The sequence below is a fragment of the Typopeltis vanoorti genome, chromosome 19 (assembly GCF_054136105.1).
Source record: "Typopeltis vanoorti isolate ZY-2024b chromosome 19, IOZ_Tvanoo_1.0, whole genome shotgun sequence".
Taxonomy (NCBI): Eukaryota; Metazoa; Arthropoda; class Arachnida; order Uropygi; family Thelyphonidae; genus Typopeltis; species Typopeltis vanoorti.
The window spans coordinates 13,768,585-13,794,788 of NC_143567.1; the positions used below are offsets into that span (position 1 = coordinate 13,768,585).

The 26,204-nt window shown below is 34.4% G+C and overlaps 1 protein-coding gene across 3 annotated transcripts in view; it reads left to right on the plus strand.

The window, feature by feature from the left end:
* Positions 1-26,204, plus strand: part of Blos2 (biogenesis of lysosome-related organelles complex 1 subunit 2) — a 54,246-nt gene that overhangs the window by 20,350 nt on the left and 7,692 nt on the right. For all 3 annotated transcript variants that reach the window (XM_090408878.1, XM_090408876.1, XM_090408877.1), the window contains exons 3-4: positions 8,957-9,076; positions 19,518-19,622. In XM_090408878.1, the coding sequence (XP_090265004.1) occupies positions 8,957-9,076; positions 19,518-19,622 (225 nt within the window). The remainder of the gene's footprint in view (positions 1-8,956; positions 9,077-19,517; positions 19,623-26,204) is intronic.

Below are 26,204 nucleotides of genomic sequence, written 5' to 3' on the forward strand. Positions count from 1 at the left end.
TCAATCACCGCCAGTTTGCACAATTTCTTAAAGACTTGGAGAGTGAATTTGAAGGGCTACCTTATTACACAGAGATTCGTTGGTTTTCTTGTCATAAGGTTCTAAAAAGCTTCTTTTTTTTTTACTTTTAGAGGAGATAAAATTGTTCCTAGAAATGAAAAAATCATGAAGTTGCATTTCTTAATGATCAAACATGGGTACAAGATCTAGCATTCTTAGTTGATATTACAGGACATTTGAATGATTTGAATGTCAGACTTCAGGGGAGAGATCAGTTAATAGTGCATATGTATGATGCACTGGCAAGTTTTAGATGTAAATTAGGTTTGTTTCAAAATTATTTAAAAGAGAATATTCTAAATTACTTTCCTATGTGTGAACAGTTAATAAGAATCAAAGTTTTACATTTTCTCAATATTTGTCCCAAACTAGAAAAGATTGAAGAAGAATTTGATAGGCGATTTAAAGATTTTAAGGAGCAAGAAGTTTTTTTGCTTTTTACAGATCCTTTTTCCTTTAATTTCGAAAAAGCTCATATTTATATTCAAATGGAACTTATTGATTTCCAAAATGATTCCATTCTAAACGCAAAATACCAAGAAGTTGGTGTTCCAAAAATATGGTTATTTAGGTCAAAAATATCTGGAAATAAAATAGTTTGCAGCAAATATTCTATGTTATTTTGGAAGCACATGTTTATGCGAACAATTATTCTCATGTATGAAAAGTAACAAAACAGCCCACAGATCAAGATTAACCGATGTCAATCATTTCTGCTATAATGAAGGTCGTATGATCACAATCTTTGAGTCCAAATTTTACCAAACTGGTTAAAAATGAACATTGTCAAGTATCGGATAAAAAATAAAATGCTACAATTAAATTACTTAAAATTACTATAATATATATATTTTAACCCCAAATTATTATCAATTTTTCTCAAAATATTTTCATTAACATTTAAAAAATTCCCCAAAATATACACTCCTCCCCTCCCCCTTCAAAAAAAAAATATTATTTTTTCAACACAAACACAGAAAATTTTAAACCAAAAGGAAGATCTGTAAATTTTTGTGATGGTTATTAACATTGTACTTTTTTTAAACTGTATAAATATTTGATTTATTCAAATAAAATTTAATTTTGGTTTAGTTTGGTTTAAATTTCATCTATTGTAAATATTAATATATTAAAAATATTCTTTATTTTTATTTTTTTTCAGTTGTCATAATCATTATACTCCTGTCTTAGAGGATGATTTAAATAGGCTGTATGGGCAAAAGTTAATGGGTGTCAGTTTAATGTCGAGAAATGTAAAGTTATGCATTTTGGGATAAATAGATTACAAGTTGTGTATCACATGGGTTTCTTCGGGGATGAGGAAGCAGTGGAGAGGATTCATAGGCAAGTGACTAAGATGGTGAGTGGCCTGTGGAATGTTTCCTATGAGGATAGATTGAAGGTGTGTGTGGATTGCAGAAGTTAGTTGATAGGAGAAAAAGAGGGGATATGATAGAAACATTTAAGTTACTTAAAGGATTTTATAGGATAGATAGAGGGGAAATGTTTCACTTGGTTAGATGAACCAGAACAAGGGGTCATCTGTGGAAGTTGAATAAAGGTGTGGTCAGTAGGGATGTGATGACTAGATTTTTTGCTTGAAGAGTGGTAAATGAGTGGAATTACCTTTCAGCCTGTGTGTATATGTAAACATGGGGGGTACTTATTTATTATTATGCCCCCTTTTTTATATCTCTTTATTTACTTATATAAATATATAATCTACCCTCTTCTGTTTTTTGTTACTTAATATCTTTATTGGCTTATCTTATCTCATCATAGATGTCTTCTTTTATCTTATCACTATTATATCTCTGCGTCCACTCTATATATATTTTAATGCAGTAACTATTATGTACTTCTAACTATACTTCCTTATCACTCTTTGGTATCTCTCTAAGCTATACTGCCTACCGCACTTGCCTTCTTGTTCTTAGAACACCAGAAAATTTATTTGAAAAGCTGTGCCACTGATGTCCATTTTCTAGTAACAAGAAGTGTTAAGTGCATCCAGTAGTTTCCCCATTACATTCAAATTATCCCTGATTAATTATTATCTGCAGTCGTGGTCTACTATCTATCCTTTACTATCCTTCCTCCTGGGTTCCCGCTAATAGGCTCTAATAATTTTTTCGGAACAGTGCATCAACGAATTAAATATCAGGCAACACTCTATTAACTTTTAAATAACACATTTATTTACCATAAAACAATTTACACTATTATTGCAATAAAGAAAAATTTGCTTAGTTCAGCTCTACATAAACAATTAGCTTAAAATGCCCTTTCAATTCATGAAAATTATGTCACATAAATAACCACTCTCTTCCAAATACAAGTTACTACCCTAAGCAATGGTACCTATTAATAAACTGTTACTTCTTAACTGTTATGCACATAAAAAAATATCATTACACACAAAAGCTCTTTCCTTCTGATACTAAGGATAATTCTATAGGCAAAATGCACCATTGACAAACATTACTCTGACTGTTACACATATAGATTTCTATCAATTATTAAACATCTAATTTTCAACCATTAACTCTGCTCAATTTCATCAGCCTCAACTTAACAGTCCACTAATAAAGTTCTATAATTCAAGAAAATTGAACAAATGGATCAACTCACTTTATGGCTGCTACCCACTGTGTACTTGGCTTCGAACTGGAGTCCTGATCCTTTTCTCCCATGTCAGGTTTTCTCCCCCTGCTTATGGCGGCATTAGACTTGTTGACGACTTTCTGAGACAGTGTCCTCCCAGTGCACAGACAAAGATTCTCAGCTTGAGGAGTATTTGCATGTGCTTTGAACGTAATGGAGCAATTCTCTCCTGCTCGAAAATTCCTTCTCAGATAATAGCTTCCGGTGAAGAGTTGTCATCAGGTCTATGTGTTGCCTGGAAGATCGGCTCCTATCATCTTTTCTTTCAGGCCTCTGGCATGATTCCTGCTGAAGTCGCGTCCTTGATGGCTTACATCTGACGGGCAACCGATGGCAATTTCTCGATAATGACCTCTGGACAACCGATGAGGAACTCCTGGAACCGATACTAGATCTTTCGGCCAACACCTTTTATTCACCTTCTTTCGAATCCCTGCACGAAGATATTGGCCCCAAACATTTTGGTGCGGTCCCTTGTTCTTCCACTGATGCTAACTCTTTCTTTGTTCTTCTCGTGTACTCCTTTAATCCTATTTGTTCTGGCAGCGGACATTCATCTGAAGTTTGTCGGTCAGTCTGACACTGACCTTGAGTGCTTACAGGTGGCCTTCACAAACAAATTTTATGTCCTTATAAGGAGCTAACATATACGGTTTTCTGGTGCAAGGTATTGCCTTAGTTCAATACATTCTAGAATTTTCCCTTTTTTGGGCAGTGAGCATAGACAATTCCCATAGGGATTATTTACATTAACAAACTGTTTCAACTATACATAGACATACAGGTTACAATCTTACTGGGCTTCACTTCTGTAAAAATTGATGTAAGGCTTTCTGGCATTATTAATCTACATCAAATTTTTACATATACACATATAATAATTCTTTTGACTCAGTAGATTCCATGAAATTTGATATTACCCTTACTTATAAGTGGTAGAGAAATACTATCATCATCAGAAAATTCCTGATAAGTACTCTCAAAGGTTGTACAGGATACTATGTTATAAGTCATACAAGTGGGAGAGGGGGGGGGGCTGTGGAAGGAAGACCTTCACAGGGCTGAAAAGTTCAGATAAACACTCTTAGAACAAAAATGATATTAAAGCAACTGATATAATTACAAGAAAGAACATATCTTAGAAACCGTCAATACCCATGTTTTATGAAATTGTAATAATTTGTTCTTCTTTTAGGGTGTATGAGTTGATTTAATATCATTTTTGTTCTAGATGTTTATCAAAACTTTTCAGCCACCCCCTCATAATCAAGTCTGAATATATTACTGGTTTCCTGTAACAATTTTTTTTCCAAATTAATCTGTTATTTGTTAGGTCACCAGTTTAGCTACATTTAACATTTCAGTCTCTTAAGGCATTTCTAACTGCATCAATCCACCTAGATTTTGGCCTTCTACTAGGTCAGAATGCTACCAAATAAATATTGTATTATTCTTTCATCTTCCATTCTGTTTATGTGAACATTATCATATTAGATGACTTAGAATGGAAAAATTGATTCCAAAAATAAGCAAGGAATAGTATACAATACAATAGAGAGAGAGAGAGTGCAGTAATTTTTATAGGGTCCTATACAAAGGCACAGAAACAGATACAGATCCTTTACTGAATAGAAGCATTAAGGGATGTTCTAAATTCAGCAAAAAATAGTAAAAATCCTAGAGAAGACAATGTATTAACAGAGCACATAAAATCGGTAGGTTCACAGTTTCATAAAGTCATGCTGGATACTATAGAAAATCTTCCACAGCAATGGCATGAATCAATGATTATCATATTATATAAACAAGACAGTTTTTGACGATATAAGAAACTATAGGTCAGTCAATCTGTTATCATGATTGTATAAAATTTATATATATAAAAACATTGGATTATGTTGGCTTCAGAGCAAGATTCTCTATAATAAATCATGTGCACACTATTATGAAAGAGATAGAAAAAATAAATGGATACCATCTTCCTGCAAGTTTAGTGTTTGTAGATTTTAAGAAACTCCTATATCAGTCAGAAATAATAAACAGCTTAAAATAATAGTGCATTTCAGCACAGTACATCAGATTATTAAAACCGGTGTGTGTGTATATATAAAATCGTAGACTTCTACTTGGTTATTGATACATTTTAAAAAAATAGATTTAATGACTTAAACCGAGATAACTTATAAAGTTTAATGAGAATAATACAACTAGTTTCGGCTTATAACAGCCTTCATCAGGTATTCGTTAAAGGAAGAGAATAGCAATAAACATTGAGGTATCTAAAAAACTGGGAATTACAAGTAAAAATTGCAACATATAATTGAAACAAAAAAAGTTGTATTTTTTAAGTTGCTCTAACTGTGGCGCTATTGTTTATTGCGTGTGTGCGTGCAGGCTCGTGAAAGCCAATATTGAATAACTGCAGTATGGCTATCTGGGATGTTATAACTTAAATTGCTGTTTAAGTGTTCAGGATTCAGGATGATTTCCCTGGATTCTACAATTTTTCTTTCGAACTCATCACCACAGCGAAAAATATTTTCTGATTTATCCCAGTAAATGGAGTGACTTTGGAGATCATCATTTGGATTGTTTGAAAAAAGAACATGACTGGACAATGCAGTTGCACGTTATCTTTTATAGGAGATGTCTCTCTTAAGCTCTTCTATACGTTGTTCAATAGATTTGTTGGTTTGTCCAAAATATGGGATGTTGCAATCACACCATCATTTATATACTCCTGGATATTTTAGATTGCGATGAATAGGTTTTGGATGGCTGATAAGGGAACGGATTTTTGGAAGTGTGGTGAAGAACGTCCTGATGTATTTTTTATGGACCTTTTTCAGTTTGTTAGAGACTGTGCTAATGTATGGGATGGAGATGCTACCTTTAAAATTATTATTAGTTTCTGTGGTGCACTGCCTAGGAGTTTACAGGAATTCTGATATATCAGAACTCAACAGTCAGTATAAAGTTAAAATGTGAGGGAAAGGAATTGGGCATTGAAAGAGAAGTGATGTAAGGAGATCCAGTATCACCCAAATTGTTTCCTGTCACATTAGAAGTTTTTAGGATGGTATCATGGAAACACTATGGAATTAACATCAATGGAAGATATCTAAATCACTTACATTTTTAAGATACATTGTTATGTTAATAAAAAATAAAAACGCTCAGAAAATGCTAAATGACCTTCACAGAGATAGCAGGGAAAAAAAAGTTTAAGAATTAACATAACTAAAATAAAATTTATGACAAATTCAGATCATCTTGAACTAAAATTTGCAGGTAATCTTACTGAAATTGTGGAAAGCTATATTTACTTTGGACAGTTAGTGTTTTAAGCAAAAACAATTAAAAAATTAAATAGAAGAAATCACACCAGGAAACAAAGTATTTTAGTCATGCAGATTATATGTTAGGAGATTGACCTGTATGTTTAAAAAAAAAAGACTATTTAATTTGTGCATTATTCCTGTGTTTACCTGTGGTAGTGAAATGTGGGCAGTGATTAAAAAAGGAAGTCAGGTTGCATATGGCCCAAAGAGCCTTAAAGAGAAGAATGCCCCACATAACAAAAGGAACCATCAGATCAGTGAACTAAAACTGCTTTGAATACTACATTTATGTGCACTGCTAGTTTCATATATAACATCCAGAATATTTTCAGTTTTTATCATCTTTGATTCCTTTTGCAGTGCTCTTTTCACAATTTCTAAGTTTTTTTCAGTTGCCATGTTTGATATTTATCTTCTATATTCTTAGAAAAGTCTTTTGTTTTCCTTAGCTTTATTTCTTACATTTTCTTATGTATTTTCTTATGTATTTCCTATATATTTTCTTAAGCTTTCTTACATTTTTCTCTGCATTCTCTCAGAGCATCTGTAGCAGACTTGCCTAGAAATTTCAGTTTTTTTAATATTTTTTTTTATGACTAACTTCTTGTATATACCATAAAGTTTGTATTTTTCTATCCTTGCTTACTTTACCACTTGTCTGAGATGAATGAATTAGTGTTTTCTTCAGAGTTTATCACTGTGACTTCAAGGTTTGGTTATTTTTTAATTTTAATTGATTATCATTATTTTTTTGAATAATATTTATATAGTTGAGTAACAGTTTTTCTCCAAAAGCTGTTTGACTTTAATTCTTTCTAAAACTTTTCAGCATTTTTCCCCTAGTATGATATTCATTTTTATCCTGCTTAAAACTAAGTGACAATCACTTCCTGTAAATTCCTTGTTTACCTTTGTATTCTAAACCATTCTGATGATATCAATATCATAGTCGATAAGGCTTTTCTCTTGTCTTCTATCCATATGGATTTATGCACATTTTTATGTTAATACATGGTATTAGTGATGACTAGGAAGTATCTCCTCAACATAAATCTAGTAGGCACTTACCATTATTATCAACTTTGACTTTCCTCCTAATTTTCTCAAAACATTTCTTTATGCCTGTGATTCGTTTCAATCTTCAACAAAGACCAGCTTTTCCATTTTCTCTGTGCCAGCTACATTCTCTTATGACTTGAAAACTTCCTCCACTTCTTCCTTAGTAGAATGTTTTATGGAACCATAGGCACAAAGAAGTTTATAAAATAAACCCGCTAATATCTTTTTTTCCCCAAAGAGAGTAGGCAAAGCCATTTTAGCTCTAACTTTTGGAGACTGAGCAGCAGTTAATCTCCACCTTAGCCAATTCTCTATTTAAAAATTTTCCCACATTCTGGTTGAAATTGCCTGCCAATGAAGAATCTTTGTGGTGTTTAATGCTATCACTATTCCTTCATTTTCTTGATCACTGTTGCTTGATTATAACATTTTGTATTCAGTATTTAGCAAAATCTCACCATTTTCAGTTTTTGTTTTGATAACTTGAGCCTTGATAAGACCTCATCTCGACTGCTGTGCCCAGATTTGGTCACCTAGGTTTCTTCTTGATGGGGAGGAGGTGGAGAGGATCCAGAGGCAAGTGACCAAGATGATAGCAGGTCTATGGAATGAACCTTATGAGAACTGGTTGAAGATTTGTGGGTTGCTGAAATTAGTTGATAGGTGGAAAAGGGAAGATATGATTGAGACATTCAGATTGCTAAAGGGTTTCTATAGGATTAATTCAGAGGATATTTTTGAGATCAGGACTGGTGGTGGGAGAACTAGGGGACACCTATGGAAGCTGGGCAAGAGTGTGGTTAGCAAGGGTGTTAGAGCTGGGTTCTTTACTTTTAGAGTGGTAAATGAGTGGAATAAGCTGCCTGTCTGTTGTGGGTGCTATGACAGTGAGTGAGTTCAAGGCAAGGTATGGGACATTGCACCCTTTGACTGGAAAATGACCTGGGCTTGATTCTTGTCACAATGAGAAAAATCTTTATATAGGCTTTTTTTTTCAATTGAAGGTGAGTTAGCTGATCTCATAAGGGAGGGCAGATTTTTTGTCCTGGAAACTCGGGTTTTTCATCCCCCATCAGGCGAATTGATCAAGAGAACATGTAATTTAGAGACAGAAAAATATTCTTGGTGGTAGTAGTGAGCAGTAGATGGCATTGTGTGTTGCTGTTAGTAGTAGTGTTGTTTAGTTGGAAGATTAAGTAGTGTAAATAGTGAGTTGCGTGTGTGTATATTGGAGTAGTGTGCTCTCCCATGATGAGTCTTGGACCTCCTTGGAGATGTCATAATAATAGTAATAGTTTTTCTGTTGGTTCCACTTCTTTTTTCTTGAAACCTCTCATGTTGATGGTGCCTATCTTAAAAATTCTGCTAATATCAAGTTCCAGTAGCTGACTTTTTACTGTTAGACTTATTCCCTGATGAAAGCAGCAGGGATCTTTTTTTAACAAGGTCGCAACCAGCAAGTTATCTCAATACATTGTCATCATATGTGTTTCTGCTTTAATGCACTGTTTGATTGGTTAAGTCTCAAATTGCCAGCCAATCTTTGTTTGTTTGGTATTCGGTAGATATTAACTGGGGGCACCACATGATAGTGAAGGTGATATGAAGCAGAGAAATGAGTAGGTCAGAAACCCTACTCATTTCTCTGCTTTCCTTAAATGTTTATGTGGGCATTTATTTAGCTTTAATCATTAAGTGACCTATGTACTTTCTCAATAAATAAAATGTACAGATATTTGTATTCATTAAGAAGCTCTTTGTTTCTAGATATAAACAAAAGTTTTCAAATTCTCAGAACATTTCATTGAAATATCTTGACCTTTCTTAAATAGGCACTTTAGATGATTACAGACTATTGGAAGAAATGAATAGAGTTACAATCACCAAATATTCTGACATGAAACAAATAGCTGCCAACGTAAGCAAAGCGCTTAAAGATCTCAATGAAAAGTGTAAGCCAATTTTTGTCATAAATGCACTTAACATTATTTGAGATATGATGTACTCTTGTATAGTTATTTTGAATGGTGTGTGAAATACATACTATATCTTTAGTTGGTATTTAATGATAATGGTTAAGTTAGCTTATCACCTGAGAAAACCAGCCATAATATAAATGATTTTTCACTTTTAACTTTCATGTGAATATTTTTTTTCCAGGATGTCTTTCTAAGTAAGCTTAGTGATCTTTTATTTTATATAAGAGGTACGCAAGCAGTATTGTATGAGGGAGGATGTGAAAGAATTACTTAAAGCGAAAAAAAGGGCAAAAAAGTGAAGTTTGTCAGTCTGCTGCCATGCTATGATAGAGGCGACCTGAGAAGAAGGGTGATGATAGTTTAATACACAAATTCTGCATAAGGAATGATGTAGAGTTTATGGACCTATGGCCTGAGTTTGATGGATGGAAAGATTTGTACAATACTGATGGATTGTACTTTAATGGATTTGTAGTTAGGTATCTTGAGAGTTTGTTCACTGAGAATGTGGAAGCACAAAGTTAGGAAAAGTAAAGAAATTAGGTCAGATTCAGACAGATGTGTGTGTGAAGGTACCTGTGAAGTGAATGAACAACAACAAAAAAAAAAAAATGCGGAATCTAGTTCCTCACACAACAATATTGAATTGGGAAGTCAATTCAGAATGTAAAAGTGGCTGGGGGCCCTAGGAGATGCTACAATTTCTATATACCAATGCTAGAAGTATCAGGAATAACAATAGTTTTTAGTATTGGTTGGTTCAACCTTGCCAAAAGTTATAGGTATTAGTGAGATTTCACTAACAGCTGACAACATAGTTACAGGGATAGGATATTTTCTGGGAGGATAGATTAGACAGAATGAGGGCAGGTGATATACTGATGATAGGAATGAAGCTTGACTATACAAATATTATTGAAGAAAAAATGAAACAGATTGAAAACAAGAACCAGACCTTGGAGTCTCAGTGGCAAACTCTGAAGAAGACATTCAGAGTATGGGTGAAGTTGTCTGCAAAGACTGAAAAATAAGAACTCCATGGATACAAGAAGTTAAAGAAGCAGTCCTGAAAAAGAAGAAAGCATACCAAAATTCCTAACAAATAAGTTGCAGATGCTCTAAAAGAATGCAAAGAAAAAGGTTAGAGAGCTAAGCTATGTGTAAATAAAAGTAGCTAAACCAAATACATGGGAAGACTTTGGCAAGAATATAGAAAATATCAGGACAGCAAAATGTTCCAGAGGATATTTAAAAATTCCAGAAATGGAAGAAAGATTACTGTAAAAGGAATCAAAGATGATAAAGGTGACATAAAACCTGAAGATTAAGAATATATCCTAGATGTCTGAAGTAATTACTTTGAAAGACTGTTAAACAAAACAAGCAGTGACAGAACCGTAGTAGAAAATTCTCAAACGGAATGCAAACATGAGTACATATTGACACTTGAGGTAGAAAAAGCCATCAAAAGTGTGAAATGTTGGAAAGGTATCTAGACTAGATGATATTTGACCAGATATGCTTAACTATATGCCTATAAGCATATAGGGAAATTTTGAAGAAAAGGGAAAAGCTAATAATAATGATAATTATTTATATTTACTGGACTTAGGCTCATGACATGGACTAGTAAATTACTGACACCATTTTTCAACATAAAGATGTGCATAAGTTCACAGGGAGAGAAGACACAAGAAATAAGAAAAGCCCTCATTGACTACATTATTGTTGATAGTGATATCTTCATGGTGGTTCAGAAAAGAGTGTACAGAGGATTTGAAATTGGAAGTGACCATTACTTAGTACTAATAGTATTAAGCAGGATAAAAATGGATATCACATTGAAAAGAACAGCATGTAAGAAAGTTTTGAAAAGAATTAAATTTGAGGTTCTTACAGGTAAATTGTAGACAAGACTATACAAACATTATTGAGAAAAAATTGAAACAAGAATTTAGTTCTTGTTTCAATTTTTTTGAAACAAGAAGGTATTGATTGATTCAGCTAAGGTGGTATATGGCAAAGTTGTCTACAAGGATAGAAAAATAAGAATGCCATGGTGGACATGAGAAGTTAAAGAAGTAGTCCTGGAAAAGAAGAAAGCATACCAGAAGTTTGTAGCAAATAAGTTGGCAGATGCCCTAAAAGAAGACAGAAAAAATATAAGAGAACTAATCTATGTGTAAAAGTAGCTAAACAAAATTCATGGGAAGACTTTGGTAAGAATATAGAAAATAAATATCAGGCAGGTGGCAAAATGTTCTGGAGGATATTGAAAAAGCTTAGAAATAGAGGAAAGAATACTGTAAAAGGAATCAAAGATGATAAAGGTGACATGAAAACTGGTGATAAGGATATCCTTGATGTCTGGAGTAAGTATTTTGAAAGACTGTTAAATGAACCAAGCATTGGCAGAACCATACCAGAAAATTTTCAAGTGAAATGCAAAGGGGAATACATATCAATACTTGAGTTGGAAAAAGCCATTAGAAACTTTAAATCTCAAAATGCAGCTAGAGTAGCTGATGAGAAGAAAAGTTTAAATATGGAAGTATAAAAGTTTTGTAGTTGCTACACTGCATAATTCAGAGGGCCTGGTCAGAAGGTCAAATTGCCAGTGTTTTGAGTACAGCTCACATCTATAAAAAGGGAATAAAACTGAATGTGCAAAGCAATTTCTCTAAGTGTTCCAGGTAAGACTTATGCAAGTATACTTGAAAAGAGGTAGAGAAACTTGGAGAAGAACAAGCCAGGTTCAGGTCAAATAGAAGTCAAGATCAGATTTTTACTTAAGATAAATAGTTGAGAAATTGTGGAACTAAAAAAGACATACGATAAGGTGCAAAGAGAAAAGCTTTTCAAAAACACTATGATTATATGAGGTGAATGGAACATTATACAGAACAATAAATAATCTATATTTATGATGTCAGTCAGCAGTAGAATTTGAAGGAAATATAGGAAGATGGTTTGATGTGAAATCAGGGGTAAGAACATGGATGTACATTATCTCCACTCTTCATCTATATGGATCACATTATGAGAGAAAGTGGCATTAGATCTGATATTAGAATTGGACATGTCAGACTTAATGTTTTGCTTTATGCAGATCTTGTACTCCTAAACGCATCCAGTGCTAGTTTCCAGGATTCTTTAACTAAATTGAATAACAGCTCTAACAAATTTGGCATGAAAATCAGCAATAAAAAGACCAAAACTATGAAAATAGGCAGAACTTTTCAGTTATTTAAGCACAGTTTTTTTAGTGAAGATGGCAACTTAAATGTGGAAATAGACAACAAAAGAAGCAAAGCTGATATAGTGGATAGTGTCGTGACGTGTTCTCTCGACGTTCGAATCCGCCATCTTGCTAAAAGTCACTTTCATAAAATAAAGGAAAACTAATTGCAAATTAATCACTGATCTAAGGGTAGAGAAATTTCTATTATACTGCGCCACTCTATCCTTAGATAAGTCTATATGAATTAGTAGGATTAATTCCAAATTAGTTAGCAGTCTTTTCATTCATTCGGGCCGAAGTATTTATTTTCTTTCTGGGATTCCCGCTAGATTCGAATTTTTGTGAACGGTGCAGTAAAAAGAAATTCAGGCAAACACAATATTTAAATTAACAAACAAAACATTTAATATATGGTTATATGACAAATACATGAACTCCACTTCTAAATATGACAAACCAGTCAAGTCATTCATATTAATTCAATCTTCCAAACTTTCACATACAAATTCACAGTTTCAGAATCACAAAGTTTCTTTACTCAATTTATTGCAATAGAATTTCTTATTTAATCAGTTTCCATGTATCTCTCAGCCACACTCTATGATTAACTCATAACAGGCACTAACCACGGCAGATATTATTTCAATGTGACTATATTTTCAACTCTCAGCCTCGATGATATACTACAGTTAATGTTAGAAACAGCGCAACGGAACTAATACTTAAATCTTCATACACCGAAATAAACTAATATGACTGTCCTTACCAGAAATAATCTTCAGTACTTTCAATATTTTGTGAGCACACTTTCAAATTATATCTATTACACTTGCGAAACACATTTATAAGAATTCTCCAAGGTTATAACTAAAACATTACTAATCGCACTTTATAACTCCAGACAACATCCATAGGGAACATTAATTATTCTTGTTTATCACTCAACTAGTTAAACTCAGTACATTTCCTTTTATGGTAGCATAGAAATAAGTTGTAATTCTAGACTGACTGGATTTATTCAAAATTTCTTCTTTGAATGTCCAGTTCTGGGGGTGCTAAAGGGTCAAAGCTGTATAACTGAGAGGAGACCTCCACATAGCCTTTAAAGGAATGCGGAGAACCGACCAGGGCTTCTGACCTAATGTCCAATCCTCACCTTCTCGTGGTGCACCCTGTTGGGTATCTACTTGGATACTGAATGGACGAGGATGGGCTGGCAATTTGGGATTTAGCCGACCAAATTGTATTCTTATTGGTTAAACCAAAATATAGAATGATGGTACAACATGACAAAATTTCATGCCGGCTGGGGCGTCGCCCGGTTAAACAAGGCCCCCGTTGTTTTCGCCAGGGAACCAGGGTGAACAGCGAAAAGTCAGCTACTGGAACAAATCTGAAAATAAACCAAAACTCAACATCACCAGAGTTAAAGATCGGTACTATCAACGTAAGAAGCCTGAATGGCAAAGAAATGGAGCTAGCTGAGGAATTAGATAAGTACCAGATCGACATAATAGGGGTGACTGAAACAAAAAAGACCAAAACTGGTGAGATCTTTCTGAGCAATAAATACAAAATGTTATATTCAGGCAATGACAATCAAGGAAAAGAAGGAGTAGCCATAGTATTCAACACAAAATACGAGGCTAATCTTCTTGAATAGCAGCCAGTCTCAAGTAGAGTAATGTGGGCAAATATGAGAATGGGGAACTGGACAATGAGACTTATTTGTGCCTATGGTCCCACAGAAGGTTCTACTAAGGTAGAAGTGGAGGAATTTTTTGATACTTTAGAAAAAGCAACTGACACAATGAAAAATGAAAAGTTGGTCCTTGTTGGGGATCTAAATAGCAGAGTAGGAAATGATTGTGAGACATACAAAAATATTTTGGGAAAATTTGGAGAAAAGAGCAAAGCTAATAATAATGGCAAATATCTGTTGGATTTCTGCTCAGGACATGGACTGGTTATTACTAACACCATGTTCCAACATAAAAATGTGCACAAATTCACATGGAGAGAAGAGGCTAGGAATAAGAAAAGTCTCATTGACTATGTTATTGTTGATAGTGATGTTTTCTCCCTGGTGCAGGACACCAGAGTGTACAGAGGATTTGAAATTGAAGTGATCACTATTTAGTCTTGAGCAGGATAAAATTGAATTTCATATTGGAAAGAAGAAAATGTAAGAAAGTTTAAAAGCGAATTATAATGCATTGATACTTCCACATTTGGATTACTGTGCTCAGGTCTGGTCACCTGGATTCCTTGGAGATGAGGACGCTGTGGAGAGGGTTCAGAGAAGCGTGACCAAGTTGGTGAGTGATATAAAAAATGCTCCCTACATTGATAGATTGAGAGCTTGTGGATTGCAGAGATTGGTTGATAGGCGAAGAAGAGGGGATATGATAGAAACATTCAAATTACTAAAAGGTTTTTATAGGATTGATGCAGGGGAAATGTTTCAGCTGTGTGATAGTGATGGAAGAACAAGAGGTCATCTCTGGAAATTAAAGAAGAGTGTGGTTAACAAAGGTGTCAGAACAAGGTTTTTTGCCTGGAGGGTGGTGAATGAGTGGAATTCATTGCCTGACTTAGTTGTGAGCTCTTCGTCTGTAAATGAATTCAAGAAGAGATATGACAGATATTGTTTTGCTAGTTTGGGTCTCCCGCGATGAGTCTACTGACTCCATGGAGATACCCGTAATAATAATAATAAAAGTTGAGCAGCTCTCAGATGTGAACTGTAGGCTAAAATACACAAAGATTATTGAAGAAAAAATGAAAGAGTTTGAGAACAGGAATCAAACCTTGGAGATTCAGTGGCAAACTCTGAAGAAAACATTGATTGATTCTGCCAGAGAGGCATGTGGTGAGGTTATCTGTAAGGATAAAAAAATCAGAACTCCCTGGTGGACACAGGAAGTTAAAGAGGCAGTGAAGGAAAAGATGAAAGCATACCAAAAGTTCCTGTCAAATAAGTCAGCTTGTGCTCTTAGAGAATATAGAGACAAATGCAAGAATGCTAAATACTGTGTAAAACTAGCTAAACAAAAGTCATGGGAGGACTTTGGCAAGAATATAGAAAATAAATATCGAGAAGGTGGCAAAATATTCTGGAGGTTGTTGAAGAAACTTAAGAATGGAGGAAAGAGTGCTGTAAAAGGAATTAGAGATGATAAAGGTGACATGAAAATGGGAGAAAAAGATATCCTTGAAGTATGGAGTAATTACTTTGAAAAACTGCTAAATGAAACAAGCAGTGATGACAGCACAGTGGTAAAAAACACTGACCAGGCATGCAGTCAGAAATACATATCCATATTTGAAGTAGAAAAAGCCATCAGAGGCTTGAAATGCGGAAAGGCAGCAGGAGTAGATGATATTCGACCAGAAATGCTGAAGTATGGTGGTATAAGAGTCTTACAGTGGCTGCACTGCATAGTTCAGAAAGCCTGGATAGAGGGACGAATTCCTGATGACTGGGTAGAGCCCTCATAGTACCCATATATAAAAAGGGAAATAAAACTGAATGTGAGAATTACAGAGGTATTTCCCTACTGAGTGTTCCTGGCAAGATCTATGCAAGTATACTTGAGAAACGGTTGAGAAGAATTGTGGAAGAAAAGATTGGTGAAGAACAAGCTGGATTCAGGCCAAATAGAGGCTGTCAGGATCAGATCTTCACTTTACGACAAATAGTCGAGAAAGCATGGGAATATAACAAAAATCTGTATTTAAGTTTTGTCGATCTGGAAAAGGCATATGACAAGGTGCCAAGAGAGAAGCTATTCAATACGCTGCAGTTATATGGTGTCAATGGGGCATTATATCAAGCAATACTTAGTCTTTATTTGAGTTGTAAGTCAGCAGTTAGAATTGAAGGAAGTACAGGAAGATGGTTTAATGTTAAATCTGGTGTGAGACAAGGATGTACATTATCCCCTCTGTTATTCATTATCTATATGGATCACATTATGAAGGAAAGTGGTATTAAACATGATATCAAAATTGGAGATGTTAATGTCAGCTCTTTGCTTTATGCAGATGATGTTATACTTCTAAATAAATCTGCTACAAGTCTGCAAGATTCTCTGACTAAATTGAATAGCTGTTGTAATAGATATGGTATGAAGGTCAGCAATAAAAAGACAAAGACAATGAAAATAGGCAGAATCATTGAAAATGTCAACTGTGTTGTGAATGGAGAATCTGTGGAACAAGTAAAACATTTCAGCTATTTAGGCACGATTTTTACTGAAGATGGTAAATTAAATATAGAAATAGACAACAGAATCAGCAAAGCTGGTATGGTGGGAAGTCAATTGAATAAATTTATATGGAATAAGAGAGAAATTAGTCGGAACACTAAATTAGCTGTATACAAGACAGTGTTCAAACCAGTTTTAACTTATGGATCTGAGAGCTGGGTCAGAAGTAAAACACTTGACCAAAGACTAGAGACCACAGATATGAGAGTCCTGAGAAAGATTATAGGCGTGAACAGATGGCATCAATGGCAATATCATATTAAAAACGAGGATATTAGGAAAGAACTTGACATTGTCAGCATCCAGGAATGTGTTAGCAGAGCTAATCTAAGATGTTATGATCACTTAAACAGAATGGGCGAGGAAAGATTAGCAAAACAAGTGTTCTCTGCCATGTTGGCAGCAAAACAACCCAGAGGAAGACCAAGATATAGGTGGATTGATACTGTACAAAGTGCTTTAGACGATAGAAATATAAGATCTGATAATGTTGGAGTCTTGACAAGTAACAGACTGATTTGGAGGAAAATTGTAGATAGGAAATTAATAATGATGTAATTTTTTCATGTAGTACTATCATATCCTGTACACCCCTTGAGGGTACATGGCAGGAATTTGATGATGATGATGTCCAGTTCTCTAAATTATCCGACTACGGCATTAATTTCCTTTTATTACCACTGCTGACTTTGCTTTCAGCCAACTATAAGATTCACTTATATAAAAAAAAATCCGCTTAACTCCTGCCCTTAAGAACCTTTTATTTACTTCTACTTCTTCAGTTTTCCTCCTTGCTACCATTTAGTTCCAAAGTTCCGTTCCGACTCTCTTTACTACGTATATATTTTCTCTTCTCCTCCTCGTCACGCTCCCTTCACTCGCGCTCGTTTATTTCACGCGTCTCTATGACAACCGATAAACGTAAACATTCTCGCGAATGTTACATTAGGCTATACAAGTACATAGAGTTATTACATAACATTAAGCTTTCACAAAAAGAATAAATAGAATATTTGCGTTTCAATAAATGCGTAGTTAAATTACAAATATAAGTTCTTACAATATTGACATAACAATAAATAAAACAGCTTATTAATATTTAATACAGAACTTCTTTATCATTAACACTTTCTTTTGATTAAATAATTAAAAACTTGATATAATTAGGGCAGTTATATGATATCAATTATAATTTATGGTCATTACATTAAATAATATTTACAAATATAGTTCTTGTGACGGAAATTCATGTTGGATTCTGAATCAAATAACATTTATTCTACTTCTACATAATCAGAATCCAACAATAGCTATCTGAATCAATTTATATGGAATAAGGCAGAAATTAGCCAAAACCCGAAACTAGAATTTGCACACAATCAACTGTGCTAATTTATCTTGCATAAGAAAAACATTTTTTAACTATCAAAATATAATAAGAATGAAATCTTTTATAAAACATTTGATTGGCTCCTGGTTTTACCATATGATTGGCTACCAGAAGGGAGAAGGGTAAAGATACCGCATGCACTTATTTTATTTTCAAACTTGGGCACGTTTGTTATAGAGGATTTGAAACAATAATTCCAAATAATCTATACACTGCTGAATAGACTAATTTTTGTTAGGTTACCGTATGAGTTTGCACTTAATGTTTCAAATGTTTACTTTTTATTTAAAAAAAAAAAAAAGAAGAAGAACAAGCAGCTCGCATATTTGAGAAAAATTTAACAAAGGTGAGCCCCTTATAGCTCACCACTGGTTTTAACTAGTTTGAACATTGCTATGTTTAAAATAATCCTGTCCTCCATTACTGCACTCTACTCAGCCTATGGATAAGGATAATACTTCTCTCCTATAGCTGCACTTTCTATCTGATGTCATCTGCACTAGGTATTCAAGTTTTCTGATTTGTTACATCTACTTTCTCTCAAATGCTCTGAGAGATTCATTCTCTGATAAGATCACTATACTGAATCCATTGCTGTCATGTTTAAACAACTTGCTTAATATTCTTCCCCCTGCCTCTCTTCAGCTGCAACTCTTATTCTCTCTTGGATTCCTTACCACTCTATTTACATCACTTCTCAAATGATTTGTGCAACCTGTCTTTCAAGTGACTTACGGTTTCTCAAACAGTGTTTCAGGATGCATACCAGACATTCAGATGCTCTAGTCCTCTTTTTTTGTGTGTAATAATGGTATCATCTCATTCATTAATGAGATGGCCACTCCTAAACTTAACACTATCATATTTGGGTTGTACACACTCCGTTTTTCTTCACTTTCTCCTTTCTCTCTTCAGTTACACTGTATATCTCAAACTTCTTGCACTCAGATCATTTTTTGTGATAAAAAGTATTTCATCCACTTTGTTTTATTTGACACCAAACAGGGCTCCTTACACTGCGTTCTGTACCACTTTGCCTTGCAAATGTCTGCTGCCCTCTCTCTTTTCCATTTTCCAACTTTTAACTTACATATTGCTGTCTTCTATTTCCTTCTCTCCACATTTTTTGTCAGTTAGTCTTTTATCTAAATTCCTGATTTTGGCTTGCAATTTGCCTAGTGCACCACTTTTACAAACACAACAAAATGTAAACAGGTATTTTGTAATTACATTGATGATATCACCAAATAATGATAATAAATACTGGTATCATTACTAATGGTTCAGAGGTTTTAATCTTTTTCACTAGCATCTTACCATTGCTTTTTTATGTTTGTCTTGGTATTCTTTTCTGGTGGTCACAGGGTTGATCAAGTGTACTGAAGACTGATATAAAATATTTTTGATGATAAATGAATAGCAAACTCTTGATATTCAATATAACTTCAAAAATATTTAAAGTCTTCAATGGTATTTTTTTTCAACAATGAAACTTTTTTTTTTTTATTTCAGATAAAAGTCTCAAACCATATTTGGATCAGATTGATCAAGTAGAAGACAGTGTAGCTAAGCTGGAACAAGTAGCATATAAATTAGATGCATATTCCAAAAGATTAGGTAAGTTAGGATAAATTTAGATGTTATATTAGATAATTTCAAATAGATGATTCAGTACATATTGAAAATCGCTATCATAATATACATATGATAAAGATAATATGGCTTCGTCATTAATGTTATTTTAACTAAACAGGCTTGTTTTGCTACCTGTTAAAAACAGTTAAAATATTGTTGAGTAATGCAACAACTTGAAAAGGAATCTTCCACATTCTGTTTCAAAAAAGTTTTGTGTACTACTTTCAGCTATCTTGGAAATTGGATATTACAAGTCTCTCTCTCTCTCTCTCTCTCTCTGAAATGAGATAAGATAATGATTTAAATGCTCTTAAAGGTGATTAATATGACAAGATGTGACTATTACAATGAAAAATGGATCATTCAAAGATAAATTTGAAATGCTTTTTTAGAATATCAATATTTGAGCTTTACTGCAACTCTAAAATTCTTCATATGAAATATGATTTTTGCATAGAATCTGCTTTCAAATGGCTGGTTCTTTGTTATCATCATCATCATCAGCTGACACCTATTTGTTCCCATATAGGGAGTAGGCGAGGCCGTTTTTAAGCCCTATCTAACTTTTGGAGACTGAGTGGGCAGTTCAATCTCCACTGTTAGCCAATCAGAGATAGCTGGCCCAAGACTATCACTAATTAATCTGCACGCAGTGAAGAAGGTAGCTAGTAAGTGCCACCATCTGGTGGTCCCTAACACAATATATTTAATGTCTGAAAATAGTGTGGGTTCGATGGCCAATTTTCTTGAGTTTACACGAAGAAAAACCCAAGTTTCCAGGAGGAAAAACCCGGACAGGTGCTCTGCAGGCAGACTTAAATTAATTAAATAAATATTTTTTTAATTATCCAAACAAAATAAATTAAAATTTAATAAGTAAAAATTATTGAAATCAACTGGAGCTTAAAAAACCAACAAATAGCGTCAGAATGTTCAAAGGTGGAAGCAATAAAACTAGATTGTTTTTCACTTCACCCCTCTTTTATTATTCGTCATTCTGCCTCTAAATTTGTAGCTGCAGAATGATGAATAATAAAAGAGAGGTAAAGTGAAAAACAATATAGTTTTATTGCTTCTGCCTTCCTTTCCTGTTTTGTCAGATTTGAGGTGAACATGTGGATAACACATTTCAACCAAGGCTCAATATATCTTCAGAGGTGCTAAGTGATACTTGAACAAAGTGTGTCGTGAGTTAACCCCAGTATTTATATATTTTTCGGAAAGGTTTTTTTAATAATGGAAAAGTGGCTTAGAACTAGGACTTTGAAAAGAAGAGCAAATGAAACCTAGTTGTGATACAAATGTTGCAACGGTGAGTAATTCTGATACTATTAAAGTAGAAGAAACAAGCAGTTCAAAGAAAAAATACAGTAGGAAATATAATACTTCATATTTGGAATTCGGGTTTACTTGGTGTGGAGATGAAAGTGAACAGAAACCTCAGTGTGTTTTGTGTTATGAAGTATTGTCGAACGAGTGCATGAAACCTGCGAAATTCCGACATTTAGAAACTAAACATGTGATGTGAAAAATAAGCCAATTGAATTTTTTCAGCAATGCTCAGGGACATTAAATCATGGGAAAGATATAATTTCAGCTATGGGTTCCATTAATAGCAAAACACTGGAAGCATCCTATCTCTTAAGTTTTTGCATAGCAAAAACAGGAAAACCTCATTCTATCGGGGAAAATTTACTGCTTCTAGCTATAAAAGATGTGGTAAAAACTATGTTTAGCAACAAGTTATTAAAAGATATTGATTTGATTCCTCTTTCAAATGACACTGTCGGTTGCAGAATTAATGATATGGCAGGTGACATAGAATCTCAGTTAATCGAAAGAGTTAAGAAGAGCCCTTATTATGTATTACAAATAGACGAGACTACTGACGTTACAAATGATACGTAGTTAATATGCTATGTAAGATATGCGCATGATAACAACATTCATGATGATATTCTGTTTTGTAGAACTTTGTCATCCTGAACAACTGGCGAAGAATATTTCGCACTCTCAATACGCAATAATTACATAATACACAAAGGGATCCAGTGGGAAAAATGTATAGGCTTCTGTTTGGATGGAGCTCACGCTCTTACAGGAAGGTATAATGGGGTTGTTTCTAATGTCAAAGAAGTAGCTCCGGATATGAATTGGGTGCATTGTTTCATACACAGGGAAGCATTAGCCTCCAAAGGAATGCCACCAGAATTTAAAACTGTGTTATACAATGCTGTCAAGCTAATTTTATTAAAGCTCAACCGTTAAATAACAGGTTATTTTCAGTACTCTGCGATGAAATGGGCAGTGAATATACACAACTTTTGCTTCATTCTGAAATTCGCTGGCTTTCCAGGGACAAAGTACTAACAAGGTTATTTCAATTAAGGCACGAAGTTTTATTATTTGTAAATGAACGTAATTCTGATTTTGCATCGCTCCTTGTTGACGAAGCATGGTTATCAACACTATCCTATCTTTCAGACATTTTTTTGAAATTAAATGAACTAAATCTCTCCCTTCAGGGAAATTCTTTAACTGTTCTTGAATGCTTACTACAAAATTATGGCATTCAAGAAAAAACCGGTTTTATGGATTAATTATGTAAAAGACAGACAATTTGCACCTTTTCCAACATTGGAATCCTTTTTAGTGGAAAATAATATTTTTGTTCATTCTGAGTTTGTGGAAAGGGTTTGTGACCACCTCAAAAATCTAAAACGGAATTTTGAAAGATATTTTCTGAATAACTTTTATAAGAAATTTCTGTGGGTTCACGATCCATTTCAGGCCTGCAGCACGAGAACGACCTTTCGTTATCGAAAAAGGAACAGTTGATTGAGCTTTCAAGGGACAGTGGGCTTAAAATGCAATTCTGTGATCTTGGTTTTGCTCGATTTTGGATCTCTTCTTCAGTGAGAAGTGAATTTCCGGAATTATCTGAAGAAGCATTGAAAATCGTCCTGCAGTTTTCTACAACCTATCTTTGTGAGAAAGGATTTTCATTGCTCCTTCAAATAAAAACAAAATACAGAAATCGTCTTAGTGTGTGTGTCGATCTCCGACTGAAGTTGACCAATATTGAGCCAGATATCCAGCAACTCTGCAAGGGCTGAGAAGCTCAACCATCTCATTAAAAGTAAGTAGTAACATAATTATATCATCTTATTTATTTGTTTAATAAAAATTAAAACTTTGTTCAATGATGATACACTTTTAATCGTTTACTTCCAATTTAATTAATTATGTTGCCATATCTTTCAAAACATGCTTTTAGATTTATTATGTTATAAATGGCACAGTTTTTCTGAAATGTTGGTTATTCCTACATAGGTTTTTAAAAAAAAATTACAAAAAGTCAAAACGACGTATAAGGAAATAAATTAAAAACACTGTTTATTTTTGAAATAAAACTTTAATTCCAACATTCTAAAATGTTATTTTTCTTGCTTTTCTGTTCGCAAAATCGTCGATCACATTGTCGAAGTCTATTTCATCACTCAGTTGCTATTTTATAGACAGTAATGCAAGATTTCATAAACGTCAAAAAAAAGGTGCTGCCAGGGGCGGATCCCCCCCCAGCTACGCCTACGATTATTCCAGACACGCTCTTCTCCATTTCTTCAGGCCCTTTTCATCTCTTAGGTCTTGACTCATCAACTGTATACTTCTCCTTTGACACAGAAACCCAAATATCATCAAATCCATGTTCCCTGTCATTCCTAGCTGCTTCATAGTGTCATGCACTTTTTTTTTTTACAACAGTACAATATATCATAGGATGAAGTTTTCAGTATATTATTCAAGACCATAATAGTTGAGCTATTTAGCAGAACTAAATTAGAACAGAAAAAATTTCTAGCAATAAAATTGTTTTAAAATCTTGAAAAAAAAAAAAAAAACACGAACTTTGATTACTGCATCTCCACTATGTGTTCAAAAAGTTCATTGAGTTGACTTCAGTGATATTTACAGCGCTTGTTAAATGGGAAGTCAAGTTCCATCTGGTTGGTGTGACGGAGTGTAATTTTTTAGCAACAAAATCTTGCAAAAAAATTTATACTTTTTGATGATTTAGAAAAATATGCAACCAATGCACTGACTGTTATGAAAAACAATCTACATTCCTTAATATTCCTTAATATTCTGAGGCTTTGCTTCAGAACCAAATTCAAAACATAGGCATAGCAATGTGTAAATATTTTTAAAGGATATGCCTCTTTCCTCTGTAACCCATTAATATGCCCACTCATTATATAGGCACCATAAGTTTGGTGACTAACTTGTCCTTAATATTAAATTCCTTAGCTCTGTTTACATCTTTAAAAAGACCACTAGAAGTTCTATCATCACATATGTTCCAATGAACCTTTTGTGTGTTTGCCCATTACAGATAAAACGGGAAAACAATTAATAGATGAGATTTTGACATGACATCAGACGTTTCATCCAGAATAATGGCCACAAGTGTAGCAGCAGCAATTTCTTTTTTTATAGTATCTTTAACCAGATCAGATATAGTGCTAATGATATCATTTTGTGCTGCTGTGGAACAAGTTCCTTGAAATGCAGTTGAATCCTTTAAATGACCGTCTAAAAGAGGATTACACTCATGGAGCACATTTAAAAATTCTATATTATTTTCTCGATTAGCTGAATCTTCAGACTCATCATGACCTCTCAAAAGAAGCTCTTGCTTTGCCAAATAGCATACAGCATCAGTTAATCTTTTAAAATGTCTCTATTTTTCTTTACATGTTCATTATGATGGGTGACATAAATGTTTCTTTGTCAATGAGAGTGTCAATTCTTTGTTTTCCAAACATCTTGAGATTTAAAAATGACTGAACATGTGATTGGGAGTGCTCATGTTTTTGCACTGCTGCTGTTAAATGGTTAAGGTTGGAATATTCATGCTTATTCCACATGCCTCTCTCTCTCTGAGATGATAATAAACAAGGCCAACAAAAGTTTTGACTGCACTTCACATCCAGTTAACCATTCTACTTTACTGTATTGTGAAATAGAGAAGCATCTCATGCGTTCAGTTTTTGCATCTTTGTGCTTGCTTTGTAAATTTGGAAGAAGACGAGGCTTACCTCCTTTGACTACAGTCATACAATCTGCAAAAGTTGTGGCAGAAAACAGGACATTCAGTAGATCGTCAAGACTGTTTCCCATTGTAAGTATGGGCAGAAAAAAAAAAGTTATATATTAAAAAACTTGTCTATATTATATATAAAAACTTGCCTACCATGTCAGTTCATACTTCAAGCACAAAACAGATGAAACTCAGAAAATAAAAACAGCAACTCGTAACAAAAATGACAACATTCAATTGGATTGGTTGAGACAATAACCAATCACACCCACTAGGTGCTATTCTCAGAGCAATGAGCTCTGAGAATAGCACCTAGTGGGTGTGATTGACTCAGCTCAGCTCAGAGCTCAGTGATTTTAAACTCGCCTTCTAGGCAGTTTAAAACCATTGGAATGCTAAGAATTTGACTGCTGCACCATCTGCACGTCTGATCAAAGGGCTCAAAAGTGTATGTATTTTAAACACACGCCCCCTGGGATATTAACATGAATGTGATGCAATGTTTACGTGTTGAAAAGTGACCTCTTCATGAAGCATTAGTATACTCTACTTAATTTTAGGAATCACAGGAAGCCAGGAAACAATTAGGGGAGTTTTTAACGGGAATAAATGCAAAAATATAATATCAGTGATATTGATATTTCATGGACGAGCGCTGCACACCTAGCACACCCAGAATATTCGCCCTTGATATACACTGAGCTAGCTTTGCATTAGGATCCCCCCCCCTCAATTAACATATTCTGCATGATAAAGTACCATGTGATATCAACATCACATGCAGCTACTATAAATAGCCACACATAACCTTGGTACGTAATCAGTAAATGTTTGTTTGTGAAAACGTGGTGACATAAGCCAATTTGACCATGGGCAGATGGTTGGGTCTGGGAGGGCAGTTGCCAGTATTTCAGAAACAGTTGCACTTGTTGGGTGCTCCCATACTACTGTATCAAGGGTGTATGTACCAGGACTGGATTAACATGAACAGACCCAGCAGAAGGCTCACATTGGTCAGCCACGCACAGCCCATTGCCTAGAGATGAATTTTAGTTGTTACAACTGATATCTCAGCAATGACATACAACAATCACACAGCTCTCCCACCAGTACAACTGTGGGACAGTTTGATCTATTTCTACATGCACCATGTACTGTAGCTTGCTTCACCTGGGTTTCCACAGCTGGATACCAACAAGGGTACCCATGATGATGTCCAGGCATTGCAAATAACACTTTGCTTGGGCCAAGGAATGTCAGCAATGGCCCCTCAACAAATGGAAGAATGTCATCTGAAGTGATGAGCCCTGTTTCCTGCTGCACCATGCTGATTGCTAGATTTGCATTTGGTGTAAACAGCATGAAGCCCCATCCCCTGGTTTCACAATTGCGATTCAACGGCTGGTTAAAGTGGTGTCATGATCTGAGAGCTTTTTCCTTGCATGCCCTAGGTTGGTTATCAT